This window comes from Saccopteryx bilineata, chromosome 5, assembly GCF_036850765.1.
Source record: "Saccopteryx bilineata isolate mSacBil1 chromosome 5, mSacBil1_pri_phased_curated, whole genome shotgun sequence".
Taxonomy (NCBI): Eukaryota; Metazoa; Chordata; class Mammalia; order Chiroptera; family Emballonuridae; genus Saccopteryx; species Saccopteryx bilineata.
The window spans coordinates 215,140,129-215,163,185 of NC_089494.1; the positions used below are offsets into that span (position 1 = coordinate 215,140,129).

The 23,057-nt window shown below is 39.1% G+C and overlaps 1 protein-coding gene across 1 annotated transcript in view; it reads left to right on the top strand.

The window, feature by feature from the left end:
• Positions 1-1,512: 1,512 nt before the first annotated feature.
• The window catches only part of UBA6 (ubiquitin like modifier activating enzyme 6), a 106,185-nt gene continuing 84,640 nt past the window's right edge, over positions 1,513-23,057 (top strand). The window contains exons 1-2 of the mRNA XM_066279576.1: positions 1,513-1,631; positions 5,953-6,015. Of these exons, the coding sequence (XP_066135673.1) occupies positions 1,561-1,631; positions 5,953-6,015 (134 nt within the window). The 5' untranslated portion in view covers positions 1,513-1,560. The remainder of the gene's footprint in view (positions 1,632-5,952; positions 6,016-23,057) is intronic.

Here is a 23,057-nt window from a genome sequence, read left to right on the forward strand (position 1 = left end):
AGAAACCTTTGATTCTGGGAAACTCGGATGAGTCAGTAGCTTTGTGAGCACTGAATGAGTGGGTTTTGGAGTCCAGTGTATGTTTTTACTTGCCCACCGGGTACAAGCTAGGATTAAAGATGATGGCCCATCAGCTTTTGGCTGCATTGTTTCATTACCTTCTGTCTGAATCCAATGTGAACCTGCATGTGAATGGCCACAATGGTGGCTCCTGGCTTCACAATAGTCAAAGTATATGTTAATTTAAAAAATTCAACAGGCAAATCCCAAAGTTAGTGTCCCACTAATTCTTTTCTAAAATGGTAAAGGAGAGTCAATGGAAAGAGAATTAGATGAAAGGTCTATAAAGCCAACAGCCAGGGCCACCATCACAGCCACCTGGCCCATGCAGGTTCGCACTGGATTCGGACAGACGGTAATGAAACAATGGAGCCACAAACTGGTGGGCCATCAGCTTTAATCCTAGTTTGCACCCGGCAGGCAAGTAAAAACACACACACACTGGGCTCCAAAACCCACTCATTCAGTGCTCACAAAGCTACCACCTTATCCAACTTTCCTAGAATCAAAGGTTTCTAGCTCACCAGACTTATTCACCTCTGTTCCCCATCTCCTTCTCTCTGCACAAACTCTGCACAAACGGGCTTCTTCCTCAGTACTCCACCATCTTGGCTGCTTCTCCTGGCCTCCATGTGGCCTTTCTCTGGTCTCCGCTCTCCAATGCTAATCTCAGGAACTGAGCAAGCAAGCTCCTGGTCTGCCCCACTTTATAGTGCAGAAATCCAAACCTTTAATCCAATATACAAACAAGGAAGTCTCTGATACAAAGTCACTTATCTGAGGCATAATGGATTCCTAATGAGAGTGCACCACCCCACATCATGCATTCAGTCAAGGGTGTGGGGAAAAACTAAGCCTTAGGCTATAACGAGCTGGCCTGCTTACAGCCTGTCCCCCAGAACCAATGCAAATTGTAAGCAAACAAACATATATTTATAAACTTATTTGACCAACAGTGTTATTTATAGCTCTAAAAATCATGATTCCATTAAAGCTGTGACAGTACTTTATAAAGCTGTAATATATACCCAAAATTATCTGTCAAACGTGTAACATCTCAAAATGAAATCCCAGGTTGGATATCTGGAGCTATTACTACACTTTGGTTATTTATTTATAAAACGGAAGGGTCTGCATTTCTCCCTACAAAACTCAAGAGTTCGGATACGCAGCCTCATCATTTCATTGGCCACTGGAATACTCGGTGCTTGGCTTTGGAGCCAGAAGCGACCAGGAACTTGACTATTTCGGTTTTACTAACACCACCCCATTCCAGTACACCAGAGCCGCCCACTGCAGCCACCTGCATCAGAGCCCGCCCAGTGGCCACACCCAAACCGGAAATCAGGAAGCCCCTGTGGTTGACGGGAAGGCGCGGCGCGTCGCGCGCCTCCCAGGCCCGCCCCCTCCGGTGACGTCACAGTCCGCCCTTTGACCTCGCCGTCCCGCCCCTTTCCCTGCCTCCCCGTGGCCCGCGGCGAAGGCGCTTCTCTGGAGGCAATGGAGGGGTTCAGTCCTGCGGTCGCTCCTCGGCGGGAAGAGGCGTCCTGCTCTTCCTGGGGGGCCGGCAGGTGAGAGGACGAACGTGGGCGCGAAAAAGCGAGGGGTGCCGGGCAGAAGGCGGGCGCCGGCATTCTGTTTCTGTCCCTGGGCGCGCAGGGAGCGCGCCAGAGGCCGCGGGGCCGCGCAGAGCCGGCCCTGGGAGGCGAGCGAGGCGCGACGGGTGGGTGTGGTAGCTTGGGCTCCGGTCTCTGCGACTCCCCGCTCCGCTGAGGAAAAGTCCACTCCTCGCCCCTTCCAACGGTTTCTCCGTTACGGTTGGGGTCGACTCGCCTGCTTCCTCCCGCTCCCCCGACGGGAAGGGCCCCGGCCGAGAGTGCCAGCCGGGTCTCGGCGTGAGCGTCCCACCCCTGGTACCTCCCCCACTGCTCCCTCCTCTCGGGCCATGGCGAGCTCAGAGTTCCCTCGTGCGTGGTCCTCCACGGAGGTCCTCGGAAAACTGTTACCGGCGGAGACTCGTTCATCAGTGGCAGTTAGAACACCCTGAGGACTTCTGTTGACTACAGTTTAAAAAAAAAAATCGGGAAAACCAGAGTTCCCCATTCTTATTTCCCAGCTGGTAGAGGTTCTTCACGGCTAATCCACTCCTGGAAAACTAGGGTAATGGGGTGGGGGTGAGGGGATGTTCGTGGTGTTTGTTTCGTAATCGATAAAGCGGGTTATTACAACCTGCCCGCTGCCGGACGGAATACAGTATGCCAGATAGACGCGGAGGCATAATTTACACCCAAAGGCAAACTTCGGTAAACCTGTAGCTTTTTCTCGAGCTTCAGGCTGAAGGGATGCTTTTGATACCAGTGTTGCCAGCACTGCCATATTCACTTGGGGGAGACTATGCAATGTGAACAAAAACTCCCCTCCTTTAAAGCATTTTTGATTGCCATATAAACCTTACTGCAAAAGTGACTTTTGAACCATTTCCAGTAAGGCAGAACTTTCTGGAAAAAAAAAGTATGGAAAGACAGTTGATTAGAATGTAGCTCTTGTCATTTTTTTTTTTACCTGAGAGGTTTACCCACCAGCTTCTGGCTTGCTTTCAGAATTGCAGTCAGGAATATTTCTAATAGTTATCCATTTAATTAACTAGAAGCTGATATCATTTAATGGTACCAATCAATGTTTGGTAATTTCACTGACAACATTTTGATTAACTATATTTACAAATCCTTTGGATTATATATCAATATCAGGCCTAAAAAATTAGATTCTAAAACTAATTTTCTTCCTGTCATGTTGTTTTTATAATCGATAATTAGAGCTTCCCAAGTCTGGAATGGCTTACCTTTTTGCTGAGGTGATCATTGATCTTATCTGTCAGTGTGGCTCAGTCCCAAAGCCTCAGGCTGGGAACCATCTCGGTTTCCCAGTGCTTATCCTATTACCTGTTTTCGTTGTATGCTGTACTATGAAAAAATTGGGACAGGCTATGGTAAATGGCACATCAGTATAAGTGTGTCTTGTCACACCGGTATGCTTAATTTTTAAAGTTCACTCAACAGGTATTTTTTAGTGTAGGCAGTGCAGCGTGGTACCTGAGAGCAAGACTGCTTAGGTTCCGATTCTGGCTCTGCCATTTACCTAATTTGACTTTAGGAAGGTTTTGTAAATTTTTAAAATTTATTTATTGATTTTAGAGAAAGACGAGAGAGAGAAACATCGATTTGTTGTCCCACTTATTTATGCATTTATTGGTTGATTATTGTATGCGTCCTGACTGGGAATTGAACCTGCAATCTGGGCATATCAGGACGAACGCTCTAACCAACTGAGCTACAGGGCCTTTTGGAAGTTTATTTAAATTAACCTCTGTCTGCCTCAGTTCCACCCCCCACCCCATTCAGTGAAGATGGTAATGGTACCTATTTCATAGAGTGTTAGAGGTTAACTGAGTACATCTGTATCACTTAAGACAATGTAGGCACGGTGTTAACCCTTGTTACTAAATGCCAGCTCTTCTAGGTATTTGGAAGGCAGTAGTGAATTCTTAATGGAGCATACATTCTTTAGGGGAAAGCAGATAATATACAGTTAATTATAAGTGATTTGTAGAAAATACATCAGATTAATGAATTAGGAAGTGACTTAAGGAGAAGAGAAACCATTTCATTGATAAGATGATTAGGAAAGGTCTGTGTAATATTTGTGAGGTAATATTTTAATAATTTGGAGATCTGAAGGGAAAACATTCCAAGCAGAGGGAATAACAAGTGTAAATAAAAACTACAGTGATAGTGCCTGACTAGGCTGTGGCACAGTGGATGGATGCGGAGGACCTCAGCTTGAAATCCCCGAGGTCACCAGCTTGAGCACCGAACCATAGACATGACCCCATGGTTGCTCCCCCCCCCCCCAACAAAGAATTGATGCTTTTTATCTCCCTGTCTGTCCCTCTGTCTCTATCAATAAATAAATAAATAAAAATTTAAAAAACAAAGTGATAGCAACTTGGCTTTTTGAGGAACAGCAGGTAGGCCAACTTGGCTAAAGATAGTAAGCAAGAGGGAGAGTTGTGGGAGGTGAGATTGGAGAGGTGATTTGGAAGCCGACCACATAGGGCCTTATAAGCATAGTAAAGTACTTAAATTTTATTTTTAGAACCAAAGGGTAGTTCTAGGTCTGGGAGTAAAAGTCTGACTTCATTCTAAAAGATTTAGGCTGTTGCCTTGGCTGCATAGGTCTGGACTGGTTAGAGTGTTGTCCCCATACATAAAGGTTGTGAGTGTTCGGTCCTTAGAGCACATACAAGAACAGATGAGTGTTTCTGTCTCTCTCCCCCAACCCTCCTTCCTCTTTTTCTCTCTCTAAAATCAATAAATACATTTTAAAAGATAAAAATAAAGATGGAGGCTATTATATATGAAGAATAAACTGAAGGAGAAGGGTTATAGTCTAGATAGAGAGACTAGTTAGGAGGCCTTTGAAGTAGTTTAGGTGAAATAACATGGTGGTTTGGCATGAGATTACTCTGATTAAAATAGTGGAAAGTGATCAGGTTTGAGATCTCCTTTGAAGGAAGAGTTAACACGACTCACAGATAGAGGACATTAAGGGAACAAGTTAAGATCCCTAGGTTTTTTGGCCTGAGCAAGTAAGTGGGTAGGTAGTAACAGAAACTGAATTGGCAAACACTGACGAAGAATAGATTAAGCAGGGCAGATTGAATTCTGTTTTGGACTTGTTATGATTATGATACCAATTGGACATCAGAATAGAGATATTGTGGCAGATGAATAAAATCTAGAGGTCAGAGAAGAGATCAAACATGGAGAAATATGTTTATCATCAGTATAGTAAATTCCATGAATTGAATGAGATTATATAGGGACACTGTATCTTAGAATAGGTTTATGGGATACTCCAACAAAATTGCTAAAATATGGATCCAAAAGAATATCTTGCATCACTGATGAAAGAACACCTGAGAATAAAACACCCATGGGCTATAGTTTTGCAGTACACACAGAAAGGATTAGCAGTGAGAGAATTTAATTTTGACCTATTTTTTATTTTTTATTTTTTAATTTTATTTTTTTAATGGGGTGACATCAATAAATCAGGATACATATATTCAAAGATAACAAGTCCAGGGTATCTTGTTGTTCAATTATGTTGCATACCCATCACCCAAAGTCAGATTGTCCTCTGTCACCTTCTATCTTGTTTTCTTTGTGCCCCTCCCCCTCTCCCTCTCCCATTCCCCCCCCTAACCACCACACTCTTATCAATGTCTTTAGTTTCACTTTTATGTCCCACCTACGTATGGAATAATGCAGTTCCTGTTTTTTTCTGATTTACTTATTTCGCTTCGTATCATGTTATCAAGATCCCACCATTTTGCTGTAAATGTTCCGATGTCATCATTTCTTATGGCTGAGTAGTATTCCATAGTGTATATGTGCCACATCTTCTTTATCCAGTCATCTATTGACGGGCTTTTTGGTTGTTTCCATGTCCTGGCCACTGTGAACAATGCTGCAATAAACATGGGGCTGCATGTGTCTTTACGTATCAATGTTTCTGAGTTTCGGGGATATATACCCAGTAGAGGGATTGCTGGGTCATAAGGTAGTTCTATTTTCAGTTTTTTGAGGAACCACCATACTTTTCTTCCATAATGGTTGTACTACTTTACATTCCCACCAACAGTGTATGAGGGTTCCTTTTGACCTATTTTTAAATACAAGTAAAGTGATAGATAATATATGTATGTGATTTATAAAACTTCCTTTAGTAACTGGTGAATCGATTCTTTGTATAATTGTTACATTACAGGATGTGAATGAGTATTAAATAATCATGCTTACTCTTATAGATTGTGTTTTATTTTTTTAGTACAAATACACATCTGCCTATCATGTCAACAGAATCTGTGGAGATTGATGATGCGTTATACAGGTAAGAACCTTATGGAAACTAAAATTTATTTTCCCCATTCTTTGTTCTCAAATAATGAAGTAGTCTATTTGAAGATACCATTAGGCCTATGCCGAATTTTGTAAATGTATCTTTTTAAGAGTTGCTTTCAATTTAAAATTTGGGTTTCTGCAATTTATTTTTAACTCTGTGTAGTCTGAAAGTAGAATAATATTTAACCCTTTGAGTAGTGAGTTTTTTTCATGCTCACTGACCCCCGGGAGTGAGTTTGTTTTTTTTTTCAAAAAATGAAATTAGTTCCAGTTAGTTTTATTAACTTAAAATCATGTTTGTTTGATAACCAATTTATGGAAATGAGAAGAACATACTTTTGCCTTTTTTTAATGTTGCCTTATTTTTTAAATATATTGTGCCCTAGATGGTCTCAGGAGGCATGAGGACCTGCAACAGCGGTTCTCAACCTGTGGGTCGCGAACCGGGCGGGGGTCGAACGACCAAAACACAGGGGTCGCCTAAAGCCCTGGCCGGGGTCGCAACCCACAGGCTGAGAACCACTGACCTACAAGAACGTTTGTACTACTCAAAAGGGTTAAATCTCAATTGCTTTAGGCAATATGACTAAGAAGGATTCTGCTATTCACTACAAAATAGAGTTTTTGAACAGTTTGTTGATAGGGCAGGAGTCTCAGGAGAAACAATCCATTCCACTTTATTTTGTTATACAGTTAGCATCTAGAGAGTGTTTACTTCAGTGTAATCTCATTAATAACATTGTACATTTGCACTACATAAAGACTGGAGAAGTATTGTGTAATTGAAGAGCTCTGGTTTGAATGGAATTTAGTGAGACTTGATTTTATAATACTTGGCCATGAAATCAGAATACTTTTTCACAATTAAAGAGAAATTAAAAACACATCTGTTATGCCTGACCTGGGGTGGTGCAGTGGATGAAGTGTTGACCCGGAACACTGAGGTTGCAGTTATACCCTAGGCTTGCGGAGGCAAGGCACATATGAGAAGCAACTATTTTGAGTTTGTGCTTCCCACTCCTCTGCCTCCTCTCTCTCTTCTCTTTCTAAAATCAATAAATAAAACCTTAAAAAAAAGAAAAAACACGTGTTGCTATTACTCCTAAAAATGTTTTTAGTACTTCAAATTGTTTGTATGTAAAATAGTATAATCTTGGTTTAAAAGTTTTTAGATTTCCTCTCTATATAATCATGAAAAATGGATATCATGTAGGAAAGATAAGCTCATTGTGTATTTTGAATTCCTTTTTATATATATTTTAATGTAGGATGCAAAATCATTTTTGAGCACTTGAAGAGGAGCTGATATGTTGATATCAAATCTGTTTTGTGCTTTACACTGATGAAAGTGATGAAAAACTCTTATTTTGCTTATGTGAAAATTATTTTACCATATGTTCTCCAGATTATTAATATACTTCAAAAGTAACCTTAAGTTTGGACTCTTAATCTGTAATTATGGCAGTTCATTAAGGTAACACTGGCCAGTTTTATTCATTATTTAGTTAAAATCCCTGTGAAACATCTTTTTTTTTTTAAGTGAGAGGAGGGGAGATAGTGGAACAGACTCCCGCATGCACCCTGACCGGAATTCACCTGGCAACCCCTGTCTGGGGCCAATGCTCAGACCATCCAAGCTATCCTTAGCGCCCGACCAGCACTCCGCCAACACTCGAACCAGTGGAGCCACTGACAGCAGGAGGGGAAGGGGAAGAGAATGGGGAGAAGGAAGGGGAAAGAAGCATTTGGTTACTTCTCATGTGTGCCCTGACTAGGAATCGAAAGTGGAGCTTCAACACACTGGGCCGACACTCTATCCGCTGAGCCAACTTGCCAGGGCACTGTGAAACTTATATCCCTCCAACCCAGTAATTGCTGATTAATAACCATCATTTTCAGTAACCCAGAGATTAAATTTTCCATATGCAAGGTTCCAGTTTGCTTGACTGAAAGTTACAGAATATAACAGTTTAAGTATGACATATAGTGATTTATATAGTCAGGTATTGCTGGGTCATAAGGTAGTTTTAATTTCTAATTTTTTTAGAAACATCCACAGTGTTTTTCATTGCTTCTGGACCATTTTACATTCCCACAAACAGGGCACAAGGATTCAAATTTCTCCATATCTCCACCAACACCTGTTATTTTCTGGGATTTTGTTTATGGTTTTTTTTGTTTATTTATTTGCTTTGCTTTGTTTATAATAGCCATCCTAACAGATGTGAGCTGATATTGTGGTTTGCATTTCTCTGACAATTGGTGATGTTGAGCACCTTTTCCTAACACACAACAGTTATGTGTCATCTTCAGAGAAATGTCTGTTCTAGTCTTTGCTCATATTTTAATCATTATTTAGGTTTTTTGCTTTTAAATTATAGTTTGTTATATATTTTGAAGACTAATTCCTTATCAGATATATAGTTAATATTTTCTCTTATCCTGTAGTTTGCTTTTTCAATTTGTTGTTTCTTTTGCTACACAGAAGCTTCTTAAAGTAATCCCACTTGTCTATTTTTGCTTTTATTACCTGTGTTTTTGGTGTCATATCCAGGAAATCTTTGCTAAAACTGAAGTTAAGCTTTTCCCTTATGTTTTCTTCTAATAGTTTAATAGTTTCAGGCGTTACAACTAACTTCTTAACCCATTTTGAGTTGATTTTGTCTGTGGTATAATGTGAAGGCCCAATTTCATCTTTTGTATGCAGATATCAGTTTTCCCAACTCTGTTTGTTAGCCCCAACTTACCGTTTCTCTGAATACACTGGCCATGCTATAATACTTTCATACCAAACATAGTTTTTACACTTTTACATCTAAATTGTCTATTCTTAGAGCTACAGTTTGTACCTCAAAAGCACCTTCTACTTGCCTTTCAAGACTCACTCAAATGTCTCCTCTGATAACTTATCTGAGCTACTTTCTAATCCTTGTAGCTCATCCTAAAACTACATTATTCTTGTTGCTATTAAAGTACCCATGAAATTGTATCAGTATTTTTTACAAGTATATCAGCTCTATCAGACTGAGTTTCTCAGAGTTCAGGACCATGGAACATTATCTAATGTGTAGAAGAATCTCATAAAATGATTATTGAATGACTAGAACAAGACAGAGGGTTGAGACTGACTTGTGGTCTTGACGTTGGCAGTTAAGGAAGTCGGCAGGAACCAAAACTAGAAGAATCAAAAGATGTGAATGAAAAGTGTGAAAAAGATGTATATGGTACTTATATTAAGGAGGTACTGATATTAAGAAAGTACTTATGCCTGACCAGGCGATGGCGCAGTGGATAGAGCGTCAGACTGGGATGCAGAGGACCCAGGTTCGAGACCCTGAGGTCGCCAGCTTGAGTGTGGGCTCATCTGGTTTGAGGAAAAAAAAGCCCACCAACTTGAACCCAAGGTCGCTGGCTCCAGCAAGGTGTTACTCGGTCTGCTGAAGGCCCGCGGTCAAGGCACATATGAGAAAGCAATCAAGGAACAACTAGGGTGTTGCAACGCGCAATAAAAAACTAATGATTGATGCTTCTCATCTCTCTCTGTTCCTGTCTGTCTGTCCCTATCTATCCCTCTCTCTGACTTACTCTCTGTCTCTGTAAAAAATAAATAAAATTAAAAAAAAAAAAAAAAAAGAAAGTACTTAAACCATTTCTTCCTAGAGCAAAAACGGGATATCTGGGCAAGGTATAATATTTCTTCTGCTGGAGTCTGATATAAGGAGGCTAAAGAGAATCTTACATCTGGAAAATTCTAACAATTGGAAGAACAGAAAAATAGAAAATTTTCTGTTTTCTGTGCATTGGGGCATTTTGAGCAAATGAGCATCTTTTTTACAGACCATACATACATAAGTTTATTTTTACCTGAAAGGTAAAGAGGAAGTGTAACTTTTTGGTAATTTTTAAATGATCAATCTATTAATATTTTTAAAATGTGTTTTTACAGCAGATAGCATGTCCTAAATAAGTCATTTGTTTTAAAACAAAAATTAAAACCATCATTTTAAATGTTTTGTAAAAAACAGCATTTCCAAGCTTTCAAAACTTCTTCATCAGGACATCACTTCAGTTTTCCTCTGAGCCTATGAACTTTTTGGCTTTTTTTTTTTTTTTTTTTTTTTTTTACAGAGGCAGAGATAGACAGGGACAGACAGACAGGAACGGAGAGAGATGAGAAGCATCAATCATCAGTTTCTCGTTGTGCTTTGTGACTTCTTAGTTGTTCATTGATTGCTTTCTCACATGTGCCTTGACCCGCGGGCCTTCAGCAGACCGAGTAACCCCCTGCTGGAACCAGCGACCTTGGGTCTAAGCTGGTGAGCTCTTTGCTCAAACCAGATGAGCCCATGCTCAAGCTGGCGACCTTGGGGTCTCGAACCTGGGTCCTTCCACATCCCAGTCCGACGCTCTATCCACTGCGCCACCACCTGGTCAGGCTTGGCATTTTTATATGATGCTATTTATAAGGTCAATACTTTAAATGTTGTTTATTTCCTTCTAGATACTATAGTTGAAATCTGGTTAATATTTACTAGGTATACAGGTTATTCCCAGATATGAATAACTGAGGCTCAGTTTATAGTTACTTCTAAACAATTAGGCTTTCCTACAAAACAAACTTCAAAATCTACAAATCTTGACTATTAACTAAGTTTCTAATATTTGTGTATATGTTTAAGTAGGAAATATTTTTAGAGCAATTTCAGTACCTAGTTGAACAATGTCTTTCTGAATACATTTTAACTTTTATTACTGCTCAGTCTTAAGGCACCTCATAGGAACTGATCAGCTGCATCTGAAATTGTTCTCATAATCTGAAGAGTTTTTTTGTTTAGGGGTGCACTTCTAATGGCAATCAGAGGCATGTATCTATTTATTTTTACATCTTTTGGGTTTTTTTGTTTGTTTGTTTGTTGTATTTTTCTGAAGTTGGAAATGGGGAGGCAGTCAGACAGACTCTCACATGCGCCTGACCGGGATCCACCTGGCATGCCCACCAGGGGGCGGTGCTCTGCCCATCTGGGCGTTGCTCTGTTGCGACCAGAGCCATTCTAGCGCCTGAGGCAGAGGCCACAGGGCCATCCTCAGCGCCCAGGTCAACTTTGCTCCAATGGAGCCTTGGCTGCGGGAGGGGAAGAGAGAGAGAGAGAGGAAGGAGAGGGGGAGGGGTGGAGAAGCAGATGGGCGCTTCTCCTGTGTGCCCTGGCAGGGAATCGAACCCAGGACTCCTGCACGCCAGACCGACGTTCTACCACTGAGCCAACCGTCCAGGGCTATTTTTACATCTTTATTGCCTGCAAATTGTAGAGTGAATTAGACTCATAGATCTGGCCATTCCTCCCTCCCTCCCTTCCTGTTTTTTCCTCTGAGGATATGTCTGAGCCTGCTGATCCCAAGATTAATCTGAAGAAATGAGTGAGTTCCAATTTAAGACTGTAGCCTTCATTTTTTAACTCTACTTTTAAGAAAGATCTCTCCATTGGAATTAATAAGGGCTGATTTTAGATAATAATAACATGATATTTTGATATTTCATTTTCTGTATTTGTATATAGGTTCCTGTGTCATCAATGTATGAATGCGGATATCAAAAAAGAATCAGGGCTTTCTTGAGTCTCTGGGTATAATACAATCATAGGATTAAAACCTGTGTTTATTCTAGTGGAATTCTAGAGGAAACTCTTTCCTCTGGCTTTTGGGATAATGCTCTTTTGGAATTTGCTTATACTCCTTTGACTCTGCTTCCTCCTCGGACTTTTTCTTGCTTTGCCTGCACCATAAATGCCATCTTCTAATTTAGTTTATGCACCAATCCATTTCAATGATTTTAACTATCTCTATATACTAGTAATACTTGAGTCTCTTTCTTTAGCTTTCTCCTTCCATGCTCACACCTCATTTTTAAATGCATACACACATGTAAATGTAAACCAAGTAAGATGTTCAGTGTATATCTATTTGTTAGAGAAACATTGTATTGCAGTGGAATGAACATGGTCATTGGTGATACAGGAGAATATTGACATCCTATTCCTGACATTTATGAACTAAAACTAGTTATTAAATTTTTCTGCTCCTCGTATTTCTCATGTGTAAGAGAAAATAATATTTGTTATATCTTAAGAGTAATATCTTAGTCCTAAAGTTTTCAGCAAAGTACTGCTCAACATCATTTGAATTCCTTTTTTCTTCTTCCTGTTCCCAAGCTTAAATGCTATGACACCCTCTCAGTAATCTAAGCTAAAACATGGTGTTGTCTTAGATTTTTTTCCCTTATTGCCATCCCCAAATTCAATTAATTTTTTTAATACTTCCAGTTCTTTTTCTAAACAACTCTTAATTACAACTCTTTCATTCCCTCTTCCTGCATTTGGCATCTCTCATTGAACTGTTCTAATGTGATCTCTTTAGAGCTACTCTTATTTGTAATCCGTCTTTCATACTTTATTCAGTGTTGTTTTTGAAATTTATCTAAAAGTCCATGACTTCTCAGTTTAAAATCTACTTAAATGGCCCTATCTACATTTGTGAGGCCAAATTTTATAATACGTAATTACGCTCTTTTTTATTTTTATTTTTATTTTATTTATTTTTATTTTTTATTTTTGTATTTTTGTATTTTTCTGAAGCTGGAAACGGGGAGAGACAGACAGACTCCCCCATGCACCCGACCGGGATCCACCCGGCACGCCCACCAAGGGCTGCGCTCTGCCCACCAGGGGGTGATGCTCTGCCCCTCCGGGGCGTCGCTCTGCCACGACCAGAGCCACTCTAGCGCCTGGGGCAGAGGCCAAGGAGCCATCCCCAGCGCCCGGGCCATCTTTGCTCCAATGGAGCCTTGGCTGCGGGAGGGGAAGAGAGAGACAGAGAGGAAGGAGGGGGTGGGGGTGGAGAAGCAAATGGGCGCTTCTCCTATGTGCCCTGGCCGGGAATCAAACCCGGGTCCCCCACACGCCAGGCCGACGCTCTACCGCTGAGCCAACCGGCCAGGGCCATTACACTCTTTTTTAAATACAGCGTAACATAATGACTGAAAGTTAAACTTTGTTTTTTGTATTTTTCTGAAGTTGGAAACGGGGAGGCAGTCAGACAGACTTCCGCATGCACCCAACCAGGATCCACCCGGCATTCCCACCAGGGGCGATGCTCAGCCCATCTGGGGCGTCGCTTTGTTGCAACCAGAGCCATTCTCGCGCCTGAGGCAGAGACCATGGAGCCATCCTTAGTACCCGGGCCAACTTTGCTCCAATAGAGACTTGGCTGTGGGAGGGGAAGAGAGAGACAGAGAGGAAGGAGGGGGTGGGGGTGGAGAAGCAAATGGGCGCTTCGTCTATGTGCCCTGGCCAGGAATCGAACCCGGGTCCCCCGCACGCCAGGCCAACGCTCTACCGCTGAGCCAACCGGCCAGGGCCATTACGCTCTTTTTTAAATACAGTGTAACATAATGACTGAAAGTTAAACTTTGTTTTTTGTATTTTTCTGAAGTTGGAAACGGGGAGGCAGTCAGACAGACTTCCGCATGCGCCCAACCAGGATCCACCCGGCACGCCCACCATGGGGCGACGCTCTGCCCACCAGGGGCGATGCTCAGCCCATCTGGGGCGTCGCTTTGTTGCAACCAGAGCCATTCTCGCGCCTGAGGCAGAGGCCATGGAGCCATCCTTAGTACCGGGGCCAACTTTGCTCCAATAGAGACTTGGCTGTGGGAGGGGAAGAGAGAGACAGAGAGGAAGGAGAGAGGGAGAGGTGGAGAAGCAGATGGGCGCTTCTCCTGTGTGCCCTGGCTGGGAATTGTACCCGGGACTCCTCCATGCCAGGCCAACGCTCTACCACTGAGCCAATCGGCCAGGGCTGAAAGTTAAACTTTGATGTGAGATCTGAATTTGAATCATCTTCCACCATTTATGAGTGTAATCTTAATCAGTTTACTGAACCTCTTAAGTCTACTCTGTTCTTTCACTTATACATTTATTCATTTAACAAATACTTTGTGAGAAAAATGTACAAATTACAAATTAATCATAAAGAATAGTGTCTTAAGAGCTTGATAATCCCTAATTTTTATTTACCATGAGTTGTGGCCATACCTTTGTTTTTAGCCTTCGTGTCACTTCTCATCAGTTAACTCTCCAGCATCCTATGTTTTTAGTCTTGTCAAACTTAATTTTTTATACTGTCAGGGATTTTATTTTACTCTACTTATAAGCTAAAAGCTAAGCTATTGTTGTTAATGGGTGCTGTAAGAAAATGTGAAACTTTGGGGTTTCAGAGACAAAGGATTTCATTACATTTTTATAAAACAAGGAGCATGGGCATCAGCATGGTGCTCCCAAGTCCTATGGAGGCAATGCCCTGGGTCAAAATGGGTGTTTGTATATAGTGGGTTTACGTTATAGCTGAGGAACACTGAATTTGAGGGGCCCGTCACTTTATGGCAAGCAGTAAGCAAGTTTACTCTTTGTCTTGGGAAGAGTCTCACCTCATCCCTCAAGGTTATGTGCTGCAAACACAACTGAGAAAAGACCCAAGTAAAAAGCAGTCAAGACCTTGATTGCTAGGCGTATCTAAAGAGACATACAGGTGTATGAAAGACCCATACAGGAATGTCTCCCAACAAAAATACATATTTTTTTCACAATTTCATTGCAGTACAATTGATGTCTGATAAACTTACATATTTAATGTGTACAGTTTGATATGTTTTGACCTGTATATATAACTCATGTAATCACCAGTTTAGTTAAGGAGCATACATATTTATCACACCTAAACATTTTCTTACATTTTCTTTCATTTTCTTTGTGCCGCTTTGTGCCTCCCTTTTCTTCTCCAGCTCCTATTTTCCCAGGTAACCAACTACTTATTTGATTTTTATCATTGTAGAATAGATTTAATTTTCTAGAATTTTATTTACATGGAATTATACACGATGTACACTTTTGGAGATGTCAGGCTTCTTTCACTCAGCATAATGATTTTGTGATTCGTCAATATTGTATGAGCAATTTTTTCCTTTTTTTTTAATTTTTATTTATTTATTTATTTGTATTTTTCTGAAGCTGGAAATGGGGAGAGACAGTCAGACAGACTCCCGCATGCGCCTGACCGGGATCCACCCGGCACGCCCACCAGGGGCAATGCTCTGCCCACCGGGGGTGATGCTCTGCCCCTCCGGGGCGTCGCTCTGCCGAGACCAGAGCCACTCTAGCGCCTGGGGCAGAGGCCAAGGAACCATCCCCAGCGCCCGGGCCATCTTTGCTCCAATGGAGCCTTGGCTGCGGGAGGGGAAGAGAGAGACAGAGAGGAAGGAGGGGGTGGGGGTGGAGAAGCAAATGGGCGCTTCTCCTATGTGCCCTGGCCGGGAATTGAACCCGGGTCCCCCGCACACCAGGCCGACACTCTACCGCTGAGCCAACCGGCCAGGGCCCAATTTTTTCCTTTTTATTGCTGAGTTGTATTCTGCTATATGGATATACTATAATTTTTTTTTTTTTGTATTTTTCTGAAGCTGGAAATGGGGAGGCAGTCAGACAGACTCCCGCATGCGCCCGACCGGGATCTACCTGGCATGCCCACCAAGGGAGCGATGCTCTGCCCATCTTGGGGCATCACTCTGCCGCAATCAGAGCCATTCTAGCTCCTGAGGCAGAGGCCACAGAGCCATCCTCAGTGCCGGGGGGGGGGGGCAAACTTTGCTCCAGTGGAGCCTTGGCTGCGTGAGGGGAAGAGAGAGACAGAGAGGAAGGAGAGGGGGAGGGGTGGAGAAGCAGATGGGCGCTTCTCCTGTGTGCCCTGGCCGGGAATCGAACCCGGGACTCCTGCACGCCAGGCCGATGCTCTACCACTGAGCTAACCGGCCAGGGCCGATATACTATAATTTATTTAACAAATCAACAGTTGGGCATTACTGTTGTTTCCAAGTCTTGGCTATTACAAATATGGTTGCCGTGAGAATTTATATACTTGTTGTATTTATATACATATACATGTATATACATGTATACATATACATGTATATAAATGTATACCCTATACATGTGTTAGGGTATGCATATGCTTTCATTTACTTTTAATAAATATCAAGAGTTGAATGTCTGGATTGTATGATAGGTATATTTTTAACTTTTTTTTATTTTTAAGAAATGCCAAAATGTTTTCCAAAGTGGTTGTACCTTTTTACATTTTCACTGATAGTATATGAGAGTTCTAGTGCCCCACATACTCAGTACCTAGGTCAGTCATTTTAAGTTTAGGGATTCTAGTGTGTGTATGGTGGTATTACTACATAACGGTTTTAATTTGCACATTCCTTAAGCATCTTTTCATGAGCTTATAATTGCTATCTGTCGTCTTTAGTGAAATGTTCTAAACCTTTTGCTTCTCTTTCTGTTAAGTTGTCTTATTGAGTTTTTTATGAACACTATATACATGTTCTTTGTTATAAATAGTTAAAAAAATTTTCTCCTAATTTGTGGCTTGTGTTTTTATTTTTATAACAATGTCTTTTGCAAAGCAAAAATTTTAAATCTGATGATATAATTTTATATATAATTGAAACTTTTTAATTTTATTTTTTAAATATGCAAAATTTAAGGATGTGAAGTTTTTCTCTGAGTACCTTCTTGAAGTTTTATAGTGTTAACCCTTAATTTTAGGTCTATGTTCCATTTCGAGTTAATTTTTGTATATGGCGTGATGTAAGGGCCAAAGTTTATTTTTTTCTCAGCTCTCCAGTGTTTCAGCACCATTTGTTGAACATTATCCATCCCCATTGAATTCCTGGGTATCTGTGACAGAGTTTGGTAGCTAAATATCTGTGCCTTTATTTGTGGAATTTCAGTGATCTCTATGTCTCTTTTTATGCCAATACCACACTGTAGCTTTATCATAAATCTTGGAATGTGGGAATGTAATTTCTCCAACCTTTGTTCTTCTTTTACAGTATTGACAGTGTTGGTTTGACTCTTCTAAGTCCTATGAATTTCCACAAACATTTTAGATTCATTAAAAACATCTTTATGAAATTTTGTTTGAGATTGTGTTATATGTAGTTCATTTTGAGGAATATTGACATTTTAACAATATTGAATTTTGAGATCCATTAAGATCTTGCATAACTTATCTAATTTAACCCTAAGTAATTTTTATTTTTATACTGTTGTAAATTATAATTTTTAAATTTAAATTTCCAATTATTCATTACTTTTTAATAGGAGCACAATTAATTTTTGCATATTGATTGACTTTTTATCCTGCAGTCTTGCTAAACTCACTTCTTAGTTCTAGTAAATATTTTATAAATTCCATAGGTTTTTAATACCATCATATTGTTTGAAAATAAAGAAGTTACACTTTATCTATTCCAATCTGGATGCTTTTTGTTTTCTTGTCTTGCCTTACTGGCTGAAACTTCCAATACAGTATTGAATAGAAGTGGTGAAAGTATACAACCTCACTTTCTTTCTGATTTTTGGTGAAAGATATTAATTCTTCCATAGTTGTGTATGATGTTATCTGTAGGCTTTTCATAGATACCCTTTATTAAGTTGAAGAAGTACCTTTCTATTACTAGTTTGTTTAAAATTTTATTTTGTTGTTCTTTTAAATCAAAATAGGTATCTGGTGTGCCAAACTTTCTTTGTATTCATTGAAATATCATATGGTTTTTTAGTCTTTTAATGTAGTGAATTACAATGATGGCTTTTAGAGTAGTATACCACTACCACCCTTACGTTTTATTTCTAGAATAAAACCCATTTGGTCATGTTGTATTTTTACATATAAATATATATAGTATATATTATAGATAGATATATTCATATATATATTATATATATAACCTCTGTTAAGAATTTTTGCATCTATGAGGCACATTGGTGTGGAGTATGTTTTTCTTTTTGGTTTTGAAAAGCTGATTTCATAGAATGAGCTGAGAAATATTTCTTCAAATTTCTAGAAAGTTTGTGTAGAATTAATATTATTCTTTAAATTTTGGTAGAATTCACAGTGAAGCTATCTTTGAAGTTTTCTTTGTTGGAAAGTTTTTAACTACAAATCTAACATCTAATAAATATAATCGTTCCACTAATGTATTTCTTTTTGAGTGAGCTTTGGTAGTTTCTATCTTTCAAGGAATATATTCATTTATCTTAGTGGTTTCATTTAGTGGCATCAAGTTGTAATATTTTTTGAATATCCTTTTTAATGTCTGTAGGATATGAAATGATATTTCTTTACTTATTTCAGATGTTGGTAATATCTCTGTTTACTCTTTTTTCCTGGTCATTCTGGCTAGAGATTTATCAAATTTGATTTTTTCAAATATACCAGCTTATATTTTGTTAATCAAAATGTCATTATGTGGCACATGACTATATATGATATATACTTCTCCTATTCCAGGATATGAGTTATGCTGTCTTAAATTTTACTTCTTTGTATGTTATAAACACAATATATTACTAGTTTTGGCTTAAATAATCAGTTATCTTTTTTTTTCTTTCTTTTTTTCTTTTTAAGTGAGAGGAGGGGAGATAGACTTCACATGCACCCTGACCGGGATCCTCTCGGCAACCCCCATCTGGGGCTGATGCTCAAATCTACTGAGCTATCCTTCGCGCTTGAGGCTGACGTTTGGACCAACTGAACTATCCTCAGCGCCTGGGGCTTATGCTCAAACCAGTTGAGCCATTGGCTGCGGAAGGGGAGAGGGAGAGGAAGAGAAGTAGATGGTCATGTGTCGTGTGTACCTTGACCGAAGATCAAACCTGGGTTGTTCGCAAGCTGGGCCAATGCTCTCTCCGCTGATCCAACTGGCCAGGGCTAGTTACCTTTAAAAGATAGTTTAATATAAGAAAAAAAAGGTCTTTGTATTTATCCATATTATTGTCATTTCTGGTATTCCCTATTTTTTTGTGTATAAATTAGGGTTTCCATCTGATATTTTCTTTTTGCCTGAGGATTTACTTTAACATTTCTTATGTTGAAGGTCTGCCAGCAATGAATTTTTTAAGCTTTTGTAGGTCTAAAGAAGTCTTTACATTCTTTTTTGAAATTGAATATAGATTTTTGGTTGGCAGTCTTTTCTTTTAGTACTTTAAAAATGTTGTGCCACTTAGTTTTGATTTATACTGCTTTCTGGGAGAAAGTCAATTATTATTTTAATCTTTCCTCTTTAATAACATGCCCTGCCCCACTTTCTCTAATTACTTGTGTGTGTGTGTGAGAGAGAGAGACAGACAGACAGACAGACAGGAAGGGAGAGAGATGAGAAGCATCAATTTGTAGTTGTGACACTGTTTATTTGTTCATTTTTATATATATATATATATATATATATATATATATATATATGCACGCGCATATGAGCCTTGACCTGGGATTGGGGGGTTTGAGGCTCCAGTTGAGCCAGTGACCCTTTGCTCAATCCAGCGACCCTACACTCAAGCTGGCTACCTTGGGATTTCAAACCTAAGTCCTCAGTGTCCCAGGTTGATTCTCTATCCATTGCATCACCGCTTGGTCAGCCTCTCTAATTACTTTTAATATTTTTCCTTCATCCTTAATTTTAAACAATTATGGTATACCTTGATGTCATTTTTTCACATTTATTTTTTATTTTGTCTGAATTGTGGTCTGTAAATTTACTGTCTCTGGAAAATTTTAGCTATTAGTTCTTCAAATATATTTTTCTCTCCCTCTCTTTCCAGTCTCTTGCAGGAATTTCAGTATCACATACATTTGACTTAGTGAAGTTGTCCCTCTGCTCATGTATCATCCGGTATTTTTTTTAGTCTTTTTTTTTATCTGTTTCATTTTGGAAAGTTTCTATTTCTATATATTCAAGTTTATGTCTACAGTGTGGAATCTATTCTTAATAGTTTCCAGTATATTTTTATTCTTAAATTTTGTAATTTTTTTCTCTAGAAGTTTTGCTTCACATATTTTCCCCTATCTTCTTGAGCATATGGATTATAATTATTTTAATAACTTTGGCTAAAAATTCTATCATCTGTGTCACTTCTACGTTTGTTATGTTGTTTTTTCTATTTAATATGTTTTTCTGCGCTTTTGTGTACCTGGTAAATTTTTTGTTGTTACTATATATTTCTCTTCTAAGTAAGAGGAGGAGAGATAGTGAGACAGACTCTTGCATGCACCTGACCAGGATCCATCCATCTGGGGCCAACGCTTGAATCAGCCAAGCTATCCTCAGCACCTAGGGCCGGCACTCAAACTAATCAAGTCACTGACTGGAAGAGGGGAAGAGTGAGAGAAGCAGGAGAGGGAGGGGAACAGAAGCAGATGGTCACTTCTGTGTGCTGTGACCAGGGATCAAACCTGGGACATCTGCACACTGGGCTGACGTTCTATCCACTGAGCCATCAGGCCCAGGCTATTGGTAATTTTTAATGTATGCCAAAATTTTACTTTTCTGAGTACTGGTTAATTTTAAATTCTTTTAAATATTCTTGAACTTTGTTCAGGGATTCAGTTAAGTAAGTTATTTGAAAATGACTTTATTTTTTCAAGACTTGCTTTTAAGCTTTGTTTGGTGGATCCAACAGAGACGTAAATTTGGGATTTACTTTTCCCTCACCATTGAGTAGTAGTATTTGTTGTTCGGGTGGTTCTTTCCCCACCTGGAGGTTCTTTCCTCAGATGCATGTGCTGATCTTACTTAGCTGATGAATGACTCAAGGAGAACCTTCTGTAGATCTCTAGTGCTCTCTGTGTTCATCTCTCTGCTTGCAAATTGTGGCCTCCTTGAACTCACAGCCCGCTTTTCAGGGAGACCACCTGACTCTCTTTGGATTTCCCTTCCTGCACTGCAACTTGGACACTATCCAGGCAGTGCTAGAGTAATCATAGATCATTACCTTAATTGTTTTTTTTCTTTCATATTACTGCCCAGAGTTACCTATTGTCTAGTACTTGAAATCTGTTGTTTCATTTATATTTTTCAGTTTCCATTTAAGGCAGGATATACCAGGTCCTTGTTAATTCACCATGGCTACAAGTGAAAGTCTTGTGTATATATTATGTATCTCTCATATGCCATTCTTTTTCATGTTTTTCTTTTTTCTGACATAGGGTACTTTTCTTTTTTTTATTAATTTTTTATTCTTATTAAGCCTTTAGAATTTAACTTGGATGAATCGCATTTGTGAAGCTTTCTATGACCTCCACTGATAGAGATAATTCAAGTTTCCTTAGTGTCTGTATATAGTACTTAATAATGAATTATCTCTTGCTCCCAAAAACATGTCACAGGCATTCTGCTAAGTATTTCATATATATTTTATCTTACTTGAAATCTCATAGTACTCATATAAGGTTGTTGCTTTTATGACCCCCCCACAAAGTGCCAGTGCCTGGAATAGATATTTTAATCAATTTATGAATGCATGAAGAAGATAATTGAAGTACATCCAGAAAAAGTAATTAGAATGTTGAGGGGGACTCAAAATGATATCATTTTGGAATTGTTTACGGAACTGGAGAAGTTTAGCCTGGACAAAGAAGAGACTTGGGAACCTGAATACCATCTTCAAATGTTTGGAGGGCTGTCACATCGAAGAAGGATTAGATGAGTTCCTTATGGCCCCAAAGAGGTAAAATTAGGACTACTAGGTGAAAACTATAGGGAGAAATTATATTTTCATAAAACAGAATCTTTAATAAATAAGGCTCTCTAAAAGTAGAGTAGATAGTCTTGGTAATTTCTTTTTACTGGATACAATTGCTGATATGTTAACTATTTAATAGAATCAGCTGTAATATAGTAATGCTGGACTTGAAGTTATACTCTAGGCTCTTTAAATCCCATCTCTACTACTAAGTAACAGCATGAACTTCTTAGGATCTAAGTATCAATTGTGGAGTGTCTGACACTGCCTAGCACAAAATAGACACCTAATTAGTATACTTCCTCTTGGTGACCAAACATTGAAAAGGTGTTTTCTATTTTCAAAGGTGATTTAGGTAATGAGAATCTGAGATTATGTGATTCTTTGGAAAAATCTTGGTTTGTGTATACTGGTTTTATTTTTCTGTCCTGTATGTTCTTTGTCATTTATAACCACATTTATGCCATGACTACTCATTATTTTAAGTATCTTAAAAATAAATTATGAGGGAATGTCTAAAATGAAAAACATTCTTTAATGTAGATTTTGTGACTTTGAACATAGAAAGAATAATTCACGTCCTCTTTATTAAACCATACAAATGTTTTTGTGTACCAATTCATTTCTTTCATTAATTTAGCTAATTTTTTTTGTGTGTCTATGGTATGCCAGGCCCTATTAGTCACTGGGGATACAATAGTAAATGAAGCAAGGGCCCTGCCATAATGAATCTACAATCTCCTAGACAAAAATAGAGAAGTACTGTAAATAGTGAAAATGCACTGTGCTAAGTATTATAGTAGGTTGAATGTAGGAAGTTATGGATACACATAAAAGATGATCTTGAGAAATAAGGGGAAAAATAGTAGAATTGAGAGTGATTGTCCTTGGGGAGTAGGTATTGGTGTAGGGAAGAGTAAGGTCAGGGAACTGATTTTTTTTTTTTTTTAGGTTGCTTAATTTCCCTGTACTTAAGTTTTCCTCTCTGTAAATATGGAAATAATAATAGAACTTATCCTTAGAATTTTTGTGATTAAATGAGTTAATACAACTAAGACACTAAAACCATGTGTGGTACATAATAAACGTTCTCTGTTACATATCAGCACTGTTCAGATATTGATATAGGAGCAAAAATGATGAATTTACAATCATAGTTGGGGAATTTTTTAAATGTTGATTTTAATAATCAAGAAAACATGCAGACAAAATCAACAGGTTTAGATTTCATCAACATGATTATTAAAATTAATCTAAAGCAGTGGTAGTCAACCTGGTCCCTACTGCCCACTAGTGGGCGTTCCAGCTTTCATGGTGGGCGGTAGCGGAGCAACCAAAGTATAAATAAAAAGATAGATTTAACTATAGTAAGTTGTTTTATAAAGATTTATTCTGCCAAACT